The sequence below is a fragment of the Geotrypetes seraphini genome, chromosome 1 (assembly GCF_902459505.1).
Source record: "Geotrypetes seraphini chromosome 1, aGeoSer1.1, whole genome shotgun sequence".
NCBI lineage: Eukaryota > Metazoa > Chordata > Amphibia > Gymnophiona > Dermophiidae > Geotrypetes > Geotrypetes seraphini.
Genome location: NC_047084.1, coordinates 505,968,566 through 505,984,434, shown reverse-complemented (window position 1 = coordinate 505,984,434; position 15,869 = coordinate 505,968,566). Strand labels below are relative to the sequence as shown.

The window sequence follows — 15,869 nt, the reverse complement described above, 5'->3', positions numbered from 1 at the left end:
GTAGAAAAGAGATATCGCCTTGCCTTTAAGTAGAGACAGTATAGACCAATGACGAATAGTATGAGTGGAAGTCATGAAGTCAAAACGTATATGCATAGAAGACTGTTTCAGTGAGTGAGAGCCATTGTGAATAAACAGAAGGAGGCAGCGAATATGTAGAGCAAATAATATCAAAAGGAACAGACAGATTTGGAGTAGACAATTGATGGGCAAACTATAGACCCGCCCGCTGCCATCTTTTCCATGAAAGGGATTTGCCATGGTTTTGAATTTTAAAGTTATTCCAAAGGGACATGAGTGGACTATCATAAACTGAGATCTCAGCCAATTTATCTAGAAGATGAAGAGCATGTTGCTTTGAACTCAGCAAAGAGTACCTTCTCAAGTGTCTGGGTATTGACACTGTTAGTAGGCAGGAGGTGTGTAAAGGCATGCATAAAAAGCTCTCCATTTCAAACCAGGCAGGAGGATCTTGGAATAGGGAGTCAGTGAGCCAGTAAGCACCATATTTAGCTAGTGAAGCAATATAATAATGATAAAAATCCGGAAAATTAAGACCACCATTAATCTTAGAGGCTTTCAGCTTGGCGAGAGCAATTTGAGGTTTTTTCTTGTTCCAAATGAATTCAGATAGCTTCCTATTTAGCCATTGAAAAAATGACTTCCGGCATAGAAGAGGAAGCATAGAGAGAATGTAATTGATTTGAGGGGCCAAAGTCATTTTGACGGCTGTTATTCTACCCCACCAGGATAGAAAAAGTGGAGACCATCGAGATGTAGTATTTAGTACTATATTTTTGACTTTGGATATATTAAGATCTTGAGCATATACCGGATCTTTATGTATTAAGATCCCCAAGTATTTCACAGCTTCATGCGACCATGAGAAGGAAAAGTGAGCTAGATCTGAGGGAAGAATATTATCGTTCAGAGGGAAGATCTCTGATTTCTCCCAATTAACAGAATAACCAGAAAGGAGAGAATATTGAGTGACAATTTGAATAAGGTGAGGAAGAGAGACTAGAGGGTTCCTAAGAAAGAGTAAAACATCATCAGCATAAGCTGCTAATTTGAAGTCTCTATTAGAGGAGGGAATGCCTTTGATTAAGGGGCATTGTCGGATAGCTGAAAGGAAGGGCTCCAACACTAAATTAAATAACAATGGTGAGAGAGGGCAGCCTTGTCGTGTACCTCTGTGAAGGGAAAATTTATTGGATAGAGAGTTATTAATTAGAATACGAGCTGTGGGTTGGCGATATAGCGTTTCTATCCAATCCGTGAAAAATGAGCCAAAGTTATACCACTTCAGGACACGAAAAAGAAAAGACCACTCCACCCGGTCAAATGCTTTTTCGGCATCAAAAGCTAGACCAATTACGGGGTCTGACATTGTTTTAGCATAAGCGTTAATATGATGAAAGAGACATAGGTTATCTCCTATATATCTTTGTTTAATGTTTCTATATGTTTCAATGCCGGAAACAGGGAGGGTATTCATGGGTGACATAGAGGATAGCCTCACCTCAGTGAACGTGGAATTGGACATGATATGTTATCAGATTGGCAAACTGAAAAGTGACAAATCCCCTGGACCGGATGGAATTCACCCAAGAGTATTAAAGGAGCTAAAGGTAGAAATTGGAGAACTATTACAAACCCTAGCTAACATGTCAATTAGAACCGAGCAAATACCAGATGACTGGAAAATAGCGAATGTTATCCCAATCTTCAAAAAAGGATCGAGAGGAGAACCAGGCAATTATAGACCTGTCAGTCTTACGTCGGTTCCTGGGAAGATGGTTGAAGCACTAATCAAGGATAGCATAGTGCAAAAAAGCAATGCAGACACAAAAATTGGCCTCTATTATCGACCCCCCCCAGCACAGACAGAAGAAGCAGATGAAGAAATGATGAAGGAAATCAACCATGAATGTAGAATGGGAAATGTAACAATCATGGGAGACTTCAACTGGAGAATCATGACCTGATGAGAGCTAGTCAGCATGGCTTCAGGAAGGGGAAGTCATGTTTGACGAATTTACTTCAATTTTTCGAGAAGGTGAACAAACTAATCGACAGCGGAGACCCGGTGGATATAATTTACTTGGACTTCCAGAAAGCATTCGACAAGGTCCCGCACACAAGGCTTATAAGGAAACTACTAAGTCACGGAATTGAAGGGGACGTACTTAGATGGATAGGCAAATGGCTAGAGAATAGATTGCAGAGGGTATGCATAAATGGGAAATTCTCGGACTGGGAGAAGGTGACAAGCTGCGTGCCCCAGGGCTCGGTTCTTGGGCCCATCTTATTCAATATCTTCATAAATGACCTTGAAGAGGAAACAACAAGTATTATAATCAAGTTTGCAGATGACACAAAACTATGTCGGGCAGTTGGGTCACAAAAAGAAAGTGAAGATCTCCAGAAGGATCTAAACCAGCTGGAGGAATGGGCGGAAAAGTGGCAGACAAGGTTTAACTTAGACAAATGCAAGGTGATACACCTGGGTAAGAAAAATAAGGAACATGAATATAAAATGCTAAGTGTAACATTGGCCAAATCCGATCAAGAAAGGGACCTGGGGGTACTGATAGACAGGAATGTGTGGCGGCGGTGAAGAAAGCAAACAGAATGTTAGGTATGATAAAGAAGGGGATCACGAGTAGATCGGCGGTCGTTTTAATGCCGCTTTACAGAGCAATGGTCAGACCACACTTGGAATACTGTGTCCAACACTGGTCTCCATACCTAAAAAAGGATATAACCCTGCTGGAAAGGGTTCAGAGGCGAGCCACGAAGCTAGTAAAAGGTATGGAAAATTTGAGCTACAAAGAATGCCTCGGAGGACTGGGACTGTTCATCCTCGAGAGGAGGAGACTGCGAGGAGATATGATTGAGACTTTTAAAATACTGAATGGATTCGATAAAATTGAGCAAGAAACATCGAAAACAAGCTAAAAATTTTCAAGCAGTTATATATATACATAAGATTTCTGATGATGTGGCCAGTGGCATAGTAAAAGTGGGCACCAGCACTTCGCCTCCTTTCCGCTGCCACACGTACCTCTTTAAATGTTCGCCAGCAAGAGCAACATCTTCCACTCACTGCTCGCTCTGGCCTCAGTTCCCTTCTGACATCACTTCCTGGTCACAGGTCCAGGACGTGACATCAGAAGGGAGCAAAGGCCGGCGCAAGCAGCATGCAGAAGACGCTGCTCGCACCAGCAAACATTTCAAGAGGAAAGCAAGGACAATCAAGTGGCGGGGAAATGGGGTTAGGGTACAGCACAGCAATGCTAGTTGCCACCGCCCCGAGCGCCAACCTTCCTCGCTATGCCACTGGATGTGGCCCACTATTCAAAAATCTTGGATGTCCCTGGTCTAATCCTCTGTTTTTCTTTCTGATATGACATCTCTAGGTTAGGAATAATAAAACAGTTATCCGCCTAGGAAAACATGCTTAATCTCTGATAACAGTAAGTGTCAGACAATAAAATTTGTTCAACTGTTTTGGAGACACACTTCATTAACTTCTAAAATCAGAAGTAGAACTTGGAGCAAAAATGTTCACAAACACTAGTGAAGATTAAGACTGCATTTAAATAATCATATTTCTCAGATTATTTAGTGATCTATATCAGAAGATTTCTACTTGACTACAACTACAAACCTTTGATCTCTGCATTTTGTAGTACAGGCAGATGTTTTATGATTTGAATAACCAGTCATCAATGGCCTTCTTATGATGGTCTTATTTCAGTAAAATACTAGCTTATTTAAAATCAGTGCAAGCTATTTTACTCCTCGAGGGAACTGGAATGAACTACAAGCAAGTGCTAAACCTAAGATTGTTTTATGGCAGTATTTCTCAATCCAGTCCTAGGGACTCATCCAGCCAGTCAGGTTTTCAGGATACCCACAATCAATACGCACGATATAGACTATCATACTTTGGAGGCAGTGCACATATGCATATTCATTGTGGAAAACCTGAATGGCTAAATTGGGAACCTCTGCTCTATGGTAATAAAGGACTTATTCTCCAAAATAGATCTTCCCTTTCTTTGCCTATGGACAGTATTTATTCAATATGGTATGGCCTGAATTTGAATTGTCAGGCTCACTTTTATAAAATTATAGTTTTATATAGGTATATATAGGCCCGGATTCTGTATAGGACGGCCCAGGAGAGGCATCCTATACAGAATCGGGCCTACACTAAACCCCAATTCTGTAACTGGCGCCCATGTTACAGACGCCGGTTACAGAATTGGGTTAGAGTAGACGCGGCCACTATACTTATCGCAACAAGGGATCTCTCTGCCACTATAAGTATAGCGGCCGTGGCTGCCTGTCCGATTGCCGGCAGGAGGGTGCCCAAACCCTCCTGCTGGAAGATGCGCCCCCCCCTCCCCGACACTACCGATCACCGGCAGGAGGGTGCCCAATCCCTCCTGCCGGAAGACGCCCTCCGTCCGCACACCCCCCCCCCGCGCTAACAGCCCCCAAACCTCCTCCCCACCAAACTAACCTTTAATTGTTGGCCAGACGGGTCTTGCCCGTCCAGCCGGCAGGCCCGCCTCGTCGAAATGAGGCGGGCCCGCCCCTTCCCGGCACATCCCGCGAAGCCTAAGGCCTGATTGGCCCAGGCTCTAGAAGCCTGGACCAAACAGGCCGTAGGCATAGCAGGTCCACCCATCCCCACTAAGCCTAAGGCCTGATTGGTTCAGGCTTCTAGAGCCTGGGCCAATCAGGCCTTAGGCTTCGTGAGATGTGCCGGGAAGGGGCGGGCCCACCTCATTTCTACGAGGCGGGCCTGCTGGCTGGACGGGCAAGACCCATCTGTCCAACAATTAAAGGTTAGTTTGGTGGGGGGGGAGGTTTGGGGGCTGTTAGCGCGTGGGAGGGGGTGCGTCTTACGGCAGGAGGGATTGGGCACCCTCCTGCCGGTGATCGGTAGTGGGGGGGGTGGGAGGCATCTTCCGGCAGGAGGGATTGGGCACCCTCCTGCCGGCAATCGGACAGGCGGCCGCGGCCGCTATACTTATAGCGGCAGAGAGATCCCTTGCCGCGATAAGTATAGCGGCCGCGTCTACTTACAATGTAGACCAGCATTTTGCTGGCCTACATTGTAAGCGTCTCTTCCTCTACTAGGGAGATGCGTAGGGCTGCCTAGGTTCGCCTAAGGCTCTTAGGCAAGCTTAGGCATCTTGCGGGCCTCCCTAGGCTCCCGGAGGCGCCTTCAATATAGGCGGCCTGCCTGGGGAGCATTTTTTTAAAAAACGTGCATCCCGATTGGCTGATTAGAGAGCTGTAGGAAGCCTACAGCTGCCTAAAATCGGGACGCACTTTGTAGAATCAGGGCCATAATGTTTTTGTTTGCCACATGGATGTAAACGAACACCACCGTCATAAATTCATTTATGATCAAAGAAAAACAAATTATGGGTTGTGTGTATTGATAGTGTTTCATGTCTATAGGACACTCTCGCTGATCTGTCCAACTCACTCTGACTCAACTTTCTGTCTGGTAGGACGAAATTGGGGAGCATGCTTCAAGGGCAGGCCGCAAGCAGCCTAGATGGCTGTAGTGCTGTTCTACAGAAGTCACTTTTGAAGGTACACAGTGAGGAATCCTGGAAGTGGAAGAGAGGAAGAGAGGGGTGCTGGTGGGGGATCGTCCTGTTGATGGGGTGTGGGGGTGTGTATGCATAATTTTGTCAGCTTCATAGTTAATAGAACCGTATTTTTCTCAGGGATTTTTAGTCAAAATTTCTCAACTCATAGTCAACTATATACATAATTAAAATCAAGATGCACCCTAATGCTGGAATTGAATAGCAAATAATGTATGTTTGACATAATTACAATTTCTTCTCTGCCTATCTTAGCTTGTCCATGAGGAAATATCACAGATCACCATACAAACATGTGTATTTTCATTTGTTATTGCTTGTATCTACCACCCTATTTCAAAATTCTTACATAGCTAATAAAAATAAAGACCTTATTTGCATAGACACATTTGTAAAAATACCACAATGCCCATATTAAGACAGCATAATATCATAGTGACTAGCATCATTTTCAGCAGAAATTTAGCCAGTGTTGACAAGGATTTTCTAGACCTTCTCAAAGTTTGGCAGATGTTACGGACACAGGTGCCGCTAGATTTGTGTTTATTCTTTTTTTCTGATTTGAACAAATGTGGTTCCTTCCTATCCTATTTTTAATGGCGTTCTTTTCTCATATATTAAATTTTAAAATGTAAACCACATTGACCCATTTGTAGAAAAAGCAGTATATCAAGCCTAAATAAACAATATATTAAACACTATTAGTTTCCTGAAATGCATAAATTTGTTAGGATAACAAAACAGATATTAACGTCTGTGTGTGCCAACGTTACCAGTTACAGTTTTTCTAGGGTCCAATAGTGTGACCAGGTCCCTTCTCCCCAAAACATCAGTTTTTGACTACCATAAACATTACAAATAGCTCTGTACACACTCAGTATGAAATATTAGCTCACCAGGTTTATTTTGTCAATATGTGTTAAGAAATGGGCAAGGATTGTTTTTAACAAGTAAAAACAATAAATGCTTGGAAAAGCCCTAAAACTGCCTCCATTTGTGCCATTTGCAATACGTCTGCACCATGGGCTATGTGTTTGAAGACCCTGGGGAAAAGAAAAGGTTGCGGGGTCCCCTAGCTCAATTATATTTGTAAGAGAATGATCTCACCTTATCTTTTATTCTGGGACATGGAGGGGGAAGTTTGGAGCTTGGCTAAGTTGGTGGATTGGGGAGGAGGAGATTTGGCATAAAAGTTATATAAAGGGAGATTAAACTGAGCATTATTTTTGAAAGTCTACACTGTGTTATGTTATATATGCATTGCATTCCTTGGATATGTGTGGTCATAAGACAGAGATGCCACAATTTGAACAGAAGATGCTGCCTTCCCAAAGTAGAAAGGCAATAAAAACAGCAAAGGCAACCTGAGGTGTTCAGTGTCTTTATTATATGAATTAAAACTTGGCACATACGTGTTTCGGCCACAATGGCCTGCTTCAGGAGTCTGAATCTTATACTAACAACATTAAATGGTTATCACCTATATAAATGACCTTAATGTTATTGGTCGTGGAACAAATTAAAAATGATGAAATTTGCGCTCTTAATCCAGTCAGTATTATTATTATTAGGATTTTTATATATCGCCTATCAAGGTTATCTAAGCGGTTTTTACAATCAGGTACTCAAAACAAAATTTTGTTTCGAGTAGTATCATTGGTTGTTATACTGACTGGATTAAGAGCGCAAATTTCATCATTTTTAATTTGTTCCAAGACCAATAGCATTAAGGTCATTTATATAGGTGATAACCATTTAATGATGTTAGTACAAGATTCAGACTCCTGAAGCAGGCCATTGTGGCCGAAACACGTACGTGTCAAGTCTTAATTGATATAATAAAGACACTGAACACCTAAGGTCGCCTTTGCTGTTTTCATTGCCATAAGAAAGATATCCATGATGGCTTATTTGTTTGCTGGTTCTTCATATTGAATCAGTCTTGCTACACTTGTTTCAATAAATTTAAAAAATAATCTGTTCCAGTCATTTTTACAGAAACCTTCTGTCAGTATATTTATAGCAGGAGCGGCATGTTTACTTCACTCTTTAACACTAGCCATGTGGAGACCCCATTAACTTGAGGATTTTGATCCATTCTTTTTATACGGCATTTAATAACCTTTGATTCTCAGCATTTGCACTGGGATCTTCTTAATCCCCCCATGTCCTTGGTGTCCTTCTCTTAGGGTCAGATGCTCTAAATCACCATTAAAATCCTGTAGGTCGCTGTGGTGCCAGTAAATTGTCCAATTTCAAAACTGTGACCAAGGCTTCAAAAACCTCACATGCAAATGAGGGTCGCTGAGGTTTGGTCAGCCCAACCCCCGTCCCCGTAAAAATGTTGGGAGCAGGAGGGGTGCCTAGTCCTTCCTGCTCCTTAGGCCTCCAGTAATCTTCGGGAGCAGGAGGAAACGCAAAGTCCTCCTGCTCCTGTTGCTCTGCCAGTCGGTCCGACGCAATACCGGCCTTAGGCCAAGCCCCAGTGCATTGGCCAATCAGGGACTTCTTTAGACTCCTCCCTAAGGAAGTCCCTGATTGGCTGAGGCGCCCTAGGCCCCTCCCAAGGGAGGAGCCCAAGGCGCCTCAGCCATTCAGTGCCTTAGGCCCCTCCCCATGCATCACATGATGCACCAGGGCGTGGCCTAAGGCCGGTATTGCATTGGACCGACTGGCAGAGCAACAGGAGCAGGAGGACTTTGTGCTTCCTCCTGCTCCCGAAGATTACTGGAGGCCTAAGCAGCAGGAGGAAATGGGAACCCCTCCTGCTCCCAACATTTTTAAAGGTACGGGAAGGGGAGTTGGTCCAGTCAGGCATGCGGTGGGCTGGTTGGGGTGTGTGTGTGTGTGTGTGTGTGCGGTGGGCCGGTCGGGAGTGGGACCCTCGCGTCGGGTTGATTTTTTGGTCGGGGAGGGAGAGGGGAAGGAGCACTTGTCGGGAGAGGGAGGGGGTTGAATTTTTTTTTAATCGGGCTGATATTTTACATGTGTAAAACACGCAAAATATCTGCTCGATTACATTTTTTTTTTTTAAAAGGCAGAAGCCCTGACAGCAGTGACAGGAAGCTGCTTCTCCTGTCACTACTGTCAGGGCTCTAGCAATCCATGCAGTCGGTAGGGGGTGTGCCTCCGATCGCCCCCATTTGAATGCAGATGGTTGGGGAATCGGTCGGCCTGCCTCCAATCGCACACGGATCGGACACGGATCAGAGGATTAGTGAATCTAGCCCAAAACCGGTTAAAACTGGTTTAGCGTGGATCGTTAAAAGCATGGTGAGTTTTGAGCATATGGGCCTTAGAGACTCCTGCCCAACCAGTCTGCCTTCACACTTACCAGACTGTAAATACTGCAACAGTCTGTTCTAGTTTTGAAAAGAAAATCTCACATGTAGGATGACTATATAGATATACCTATATGTACACAACTGATTTTTCACCTGCTGCACCCAAATTAGGGTGGGGAGATAGGGAGAAAGACCTCATATCCTACCTTCTTCTCAAACCACACTTCATCCGGTGTTCTTTTCCTTTTGTTGCCTTTCTTGTTCATTTGGTTTAATCTAGTCCATTTTCTGACCTGCAGTTCAAAAGGACAATGGATTTTAAAATGAAGGGTAGTGAACTAGGGTGCAGCTAGCAGAGTTTAAGGAACGGACTGCAAGATGCATGTTTTCCATTGCTAGAATGGAAAGAATTTAAAAAAAAAAAAAAAAAATTGCTCTTCCAGTTTTAGCGTGGCATATCCTCAGATAATCCTTTTAACCACTTATGCATGACCAAATACTTTTTGTCCACTCTCATGAAGGCTTTTTTGTTATGCTGCTTAAAGCCAAACAAGAAACATTTCCGTTGCTGGCTGTTAAATCCATAACAGCACTGACTGCAGAAGTTTTCCTCAACTAATGGTCACAAACTATTGGGGAAAGTCCCTGTTCTAAACATGCCATGGTTTTATTTTTGTCTTTCCCTTTTTAACAGTTAGACAAAAACATACAAGAATAAAAAAAATTAGTTTCTTTAGACTTAAAAAAAATAGAAAAGAATTACACAAAGAACCTGGAGGATACAGGTATGCGAGAACTAAAGGAAAATCAAATCAGGAGCGTGAAGGAGTTTAAAAAAAAGTACAGAAAGAAATATCGATTCCTTTTTTTTTCTTACCTCGTCTTTCACTTGCCTCGAAAGTCGATTTTCCGTCCACACAGAACTTTCTTCCAACAAGGTCTAAACAAGAGAAAAAAGCATAACGTAAAAGAAGGGGAGATGAAACAGTTCAGTTTCTTTCCAGTATCTGTGCTGCTCCTATTTGCAACAAAACAAAACGTCTTTACTTTTAACAACCATCTGAGCCACTCTGTCTCTGACCTAGACTAACACGCTTTGATACCGTGTCAAAATTTCTTACCTTTTGTTCACGTTTTAGACCTCTGCAATCCTGGCTTTTTCACCACACGCGTTTTAGTTACAGCACATTGTGTTTGGTTTGTTCTGTTTCCCCCTCCCCTTGTTCTTTATGTACTCTACCTCCAATTTCTCCTTACCAATGTGTCCTTTCCGTAGATGAGAACAAGGCTTTTGCTGAAATGTTTCTTCTTAGGAAATAAAACACCTAACAGACCCCCTCCTTCCTCAACTAAAACTCTGCTGGGGAGGAGCCTGCCAAATTGGGAATATTAAAGGTACATGCACCCTCTGTTCCCATCACCTCCAGGAAGGGTTAGCTTCAAGCTCGTCGGCTGCCAGCCTAGTGTCCTTATAGTTTTAAAGTGTTGTCACTACAGACTGGCATCAGGGATCATCTGATCTTAAGCTGATGAATGCAGTAATACGTCTCAAAGCTGGACAACAAAGGTTCCAGGACCGGGGGTGACCCCTGGCTCACCTGCAAATTGCCTGCTGGCTTCTCTTGTTATCAGTGCATCCTTATGTAATCATAAATGTCATCATACACTCCGGGGTGAAGTGTGCCCTGCTCTTTACATTTAATAGGTATTTTCATACTAAAGTTCTGAGAACTAAAACACTGAATGACATTTCACAGCAAATAAATGTGTGTGCATCATCTTTTTTTTAATATATATTCTTTATTCATTTTTACAACTTACAATAAGTGCAACTTAAGCTATAATCACTTTAAGAACACTTAATATTCCATCAAAAACTAATATACATCAAATATTCCCCCCCCCCTTGTACCATGAATTGAATTTCAGACAAGAAACATAACATATCCCTCCCCCCTCCCTGGACGTGTATAAATATAGGGAACCCCCCCAAAAAAACCCAAATATTCATTCTGTACAATATTTTGTTAATGGATCCCAAACATCCTTAAACTTCTTAAAATGCCCCCGCTGTATGGCGATTACTCGTTCCATTTTAAAGATGTGTGCATCATCAATGTCATTTTTTGTATAGAAGAATGTTGCAAAAATGGCTTGTGTGCATAAGACTTTGGAGAAAGAGATGCATTTTTCAGTATATACATGCCTACTCTTAACTGTGCATGCTCCAAACACAAAACAACAAGAATCAGAAAAGCAAGACATGAGAGCCTGAATAATTATGATGACTTTTAAACTAAACTAAGGGCTCCTTTTTACAAAGGCACGCTAGCGGTTTAACGCGTGTAATAGCGCGCGCTAAACCGCCGGACGCGCTAGCCGCTACCGCCTCCTCTTGAGCAGGCGGTAGATTTTGACCAGCGCGGGGGTTAGCGCGTGATGAAAAGTCGCGCGCGTTAACCCCACTAGCACGCCTTTGTATAAGGAGGCCTAAACCTTAGGCTTATATACCGCATCTTCTCTATAAAGATAGAGCTTGGCATGGTTTACAGAAAATTAAAAAGAATACAATAGGGATAATACAGTGGAAACGAAGATCACAGTTTTGAAAAAAGCCAAGTTTTCAGATGTTTTCAGAATAATTGGAGAGCCCAGATCACGCAAACTTTACAAGTGTGAATTTAAGAAATCTGAATGGCAAAGCTCTTGATACCTCGAATGGCTTTCCAAGAACATGGATCACCTGGCAGAGTTCCAAAAGGCCAAGTTTAAGGGAAGGGAATGGGGACTTGTATACTGCCTTTTTGTGACTTTGATATTTCAAAGCTGACATTCAAAGTGGTAGGCACTGGAGGATTAAATGGCTTGCCCGGAGTCACAAGGAGCAGCACTGGGATTTGATCTCACAACCTCTGGGTCACTGGCGTAGTGAGCATGGGAGATGCCCAGGGCGGTGGTGCCCTCCTCACCTCCTTCTCCTCTGCCACATGCGAGCTCCTTCCCTTCCTCCATATCTGTTTATTTTCCCCGGCTTGAGCAACATCTCCATCTTGCTGCCGGCGCTGATGTTGGCTCTCCCTCTGATGTCACTTCCTAGTCATGGGACCTGGAAGTAATGTCATAGGGGAGCACCGAGGCCACTGCAAGCAGCAGGTTGGAGCTGCTGCTCGTGCTGGCGAAAAAATAGAGAGAGGTAAAGTGTGTGTGTGGGGGGGGGGGGCAGGGGGGAGTGAAGGTGCATGCATGGCAGGGAGGAGTGGGAAGGGGCAGAGGAGGAGAGGTGCCGGTGCCCCTGGGGTGGTCTGCCCCCCTTACACCACTGTTCTAGGTACAGAGGAACCAGCTCTATAGCATAACATAACTTTATTCTTCTATACCGCCACAATCAAACAATTTCTAGGTGGTTTACACAGAAGAGAGCTAGACAATCAGTGAAGTACAAATAGTTAAAAATACAACATGTATACACAATATAAAATTTTTGTTATCAATGAAACTTCAATTAGGAGATGAATTTATCAAATAGTACAGTCTTGATTTCTTTTCGAAATGTGCCATAAGACAGCATGGCTCCACTAATGTAACACCAACTAGGACTGCTGCTTACTTGCTTGAACGAGTCCTATCCAAAAAAGACCTATATCTGCAACCTGTAATTTTTGAATAGGCAAATAAATTGCAATTCCTAGTTATCCTCGTAGGGCTGTATAGCACAAAATGGGACAGAAGGTAGGTTGGGGCCAATGCAAGAGAATTTAAATATTACTCGTGCTTCCACCGGTAGCCAATGTAACAGTCGAAAGAAAGGACTAATATGATAATTTTTCTTCAACCCAAATATTAGTCGGACAGCCGTGTCCTGTACTATTCTTAATTTTCTCAGGATTTTCTTAGGAACTCCCAAATAAACAATGTTGCAATAGTCCAGTATAGATAAGACTAATGCCTGCACCAATAATCTAAAGGATAGAGGATCAAAGTATTTTTTTAATAGTCTTTAGTTTCCATAACGCATAAAAGCACTTCTTCACCACTAAATTCGTATCTTCTACCATACTTAAATGAGAGTCTAGTGTCTGTCTCCTGGAATAGCTGGGGTAGATGTCCAGATCGTGGTTTTGGTTAGCATTTAAAAAAAAAAATTAATTAATTAATTAATATACCACTTATATCCTCAGTGTTTACATTCAGGTACTTTATCATATTTCCCTATCTGTCCCGGTGGGCTCAAACTCTATCTAGTGTACCTGGGACAATGAGGGGATTAAGTGACTTGCCCAGGGTCACAAGAAGCAGTGAGGGATTTGAACCCACAACCTCAAGGTGCTAAGGCTGTAGTGCTAGCCACTGCGCTATACACTCCCACTAGTATGGTAGTTGCTTGACACACATTCATCTGTGTCAATCATAAGTGCACGCATTAATTATGTCCAGTCTATCTGAAGGCTATTCTGAATGAGCACGCCGAGATCTACACTTCTCATGTTTGTATTTTGCTCAGAGTTTATGGACTTTCATAGCCGGTATGTTTACACAGAGAACACATATACATACCAAAGATTAGATGGGCAAGTAATCACATCTGGCACAATGAACCTTATAACTTAATGTAGCTTGTTCTACTATACAGTACTGTCCATTTTCATGATCAAAAGCTTTAGATCAAAAGCCACAAGATCAAACTGTGCTTAAAATAGAAATAATTTGGTCAGACAGTGTGTGACAGAGAACAGATGAGCTTGCATGCCTATCTGCTTGGACTATTTAAAAAGACAACAGTATAATATTGAATAAGAACACTGGTTCTTTCTAGTTTCTTTGGAAATAATCCTCAAGAAAGATGCTATCAGTAGCACTGGCCTACTTTTAAACCTTATAGCAGCTCTCTTAATGAATTCATCTCTTCTTAACCTGAAAAGTATGATATAACTGTTTAGAAGACCTATAAGAAAATAAAATTCCAATAGAGAAACAACCTGGTATTATGTTCCAGACCTCTATTTTTTTTTTTTTTAGTGTTGAGTACAGAAATCGTTTTTTGAAAGAAAACAGCAGTACTCTCACAAATTTCCAAGCTTAGGAGGCAGTATGCTCAAGCGGACATACGCACATATAAAAAGGAAAAATATATTAGGAATATTTATTTATTTCTCAGTTAAAAGGATCTTTTCCAAGCTGAAGAGCCCTAACCTTTTTAGTCTCTCCTCATATGAAAGGAGTTCTATCCCCTTTATCATCTTGGTTGCTCTTTCAACCTTTTCTAGTGCCACTATATCTTTCTTGAGATAAGGAGACCAGAATTGAACACAATACTCCATGTGAGGCTGCACCATAGAGTGATACAGAAGCATTATAATATTCTTAGTCTTGTTAACCATCCGTTTTTAATAATTCCTAGCATCTTGTTTGATTTTTTGGCCACTGCCGCACATTCTCCCTGAACACACTAGTTCCCCTCCTGGACTCTCCGGTCGCTCAGATATTCTTCCTGAGCACACCGGTCCCTCTTGGACTCTCCAGTCACTCATATATTTTCCCTGAGCACTGTGGTCCCTTCTAGACTCTCTGGTCACTCAGATATTCTCCCTGAACACATTGGTTCCTCTATACACTCCAGTCAGATATTCTCCCTAAGCACACTGATGCCTTTGGACACTCTGGTAACTCAGATATTTTCCCTGAGCACACTGGTCTCTCTGAATGCTCCAATCACTCAGATATTCAGGCTTTCACTAGCATTTCTCCCCTCAAGGGTTATCTGAACTCCAGAAGGAGCTCTATTTTTCCAGGTTCTTTGTTCTGGGAGTCTTGTGTTGGTTTTTTTTTTTTTTTGGGGGGGGGGTTTAACCCTTTTTCATTCAGTGTGAGTAAAGAGCTCCCAGGTATCTTTGCAGTATTTAGATGCAAATGAGCTCCTTCTTCTGATACTTACCTTTTCCTCTGCTGGCCAGTGATGGGTCATACACCCCATTACAGTGGAAAGATCAAGTTCAAGGTTATCCAGCTCTAGCTGGTAGACAGCTTATTTTGTTTTTTATCTCTTTGCTCAGGTAAAATTGTTTCTATTGGATTCTGCCTTATTTGGCAATAAACGAAGCTGTGACCTGTTCTAACTCCATCTATGTTGTATTGTGTCCTTATTCAATTGTCAACTGTCTAAGAGGAACAATTTTCTGTTTTGAGTAATAAGTGATTGCTTTGTTGTTCCAGTTCAAATCTATATGTCATTGTATTCAACTGTACCAAGCTGCTGTTTGTGTGCCTTGCTTCTAGTTTAATTGTTACCAAGTTGCAAAGATAGTCTCATATCCCCTTTTAAAAGATGCACCTAACGCTGCTTGACAAGATTATCAGTTGCTCAGAGCAGCTGAAGAACTTAGGTATACCTGTCAGGAATGATTTTCTGCCAGATCACTGATGAGGCACTTTTCCTACTGCAGCAGAAGTGGAAGGTGATCCTCTCCTTCCCCCCCCCCCCCCCCCCCCCAAATTGGTACCATTCTTTTTGTCTTCTTCTTTTATAAAATTAACACTGATTACTCTGTTTTCAAATGATTGGATCTGAAGATTTTGTGCTGCAGTGAAACTTTGAGCATGCCATGACATTCGGAATGCTAAACCAAGCTAGCTACCAAAAGTGCCAGTCAAATTAAACAGTGGCTTTAAAATAAAAGTTTTAATGTAAGCACAGTTTTGAAGTCCTTTGCAGATTTTTCTTTGTTGGGGCCTAGTTTACTCTGCTTTTTGCCATCGGGGAAACAGGACTCTAGAGCAGACTACCTGACCAAGACAAAAGCAGTCAAAACAGCAGTCAGGGAGGCTAAATTCCACATGGAGGAGTCTCTGGCAAAGAAAGGGTAGTGGTGAACGGCACCCCCTCAGAAATGATGGAGGTGATCAGTGGAGTGCCACAGGGCTCGGTCTTGGGACCGACCCTATTCAACAT

The 15,869-nt window shown here is 42.5% G+C and overlaps 1 protein-coding gene across 3 annotated transcripts in view; it reads right to left on the bottom strand.

The window, feature by feature from the left end:
* The window catches only part of AOPEP (aminopeptidase O (putative)), a 594,389-nt gene that overhangs the window by 220,826 nt on the left and 357,694 nt on the right, over positions 1-15,869 (bottom strand). For all 3 annotated transcript variants that reach the window (XM_033928041.1, XM_033928031.1, XM_033928022.1), the window contains exons 12-13: positions 9,801-9,863; positions 9,130-9,216 (exon numbers count right to left, since the gene is read on the bottom strand). In XM_033928041.1, coding sequence (XP_033783932.1) covers positions 9,130-9,216; positions 9,801-9,863 — 150 coding nt within the window. The remainder of the gene's footprint in view (positions 1-9,129; positions 9,217-9,800; positions 9,864-15,869) is intronic.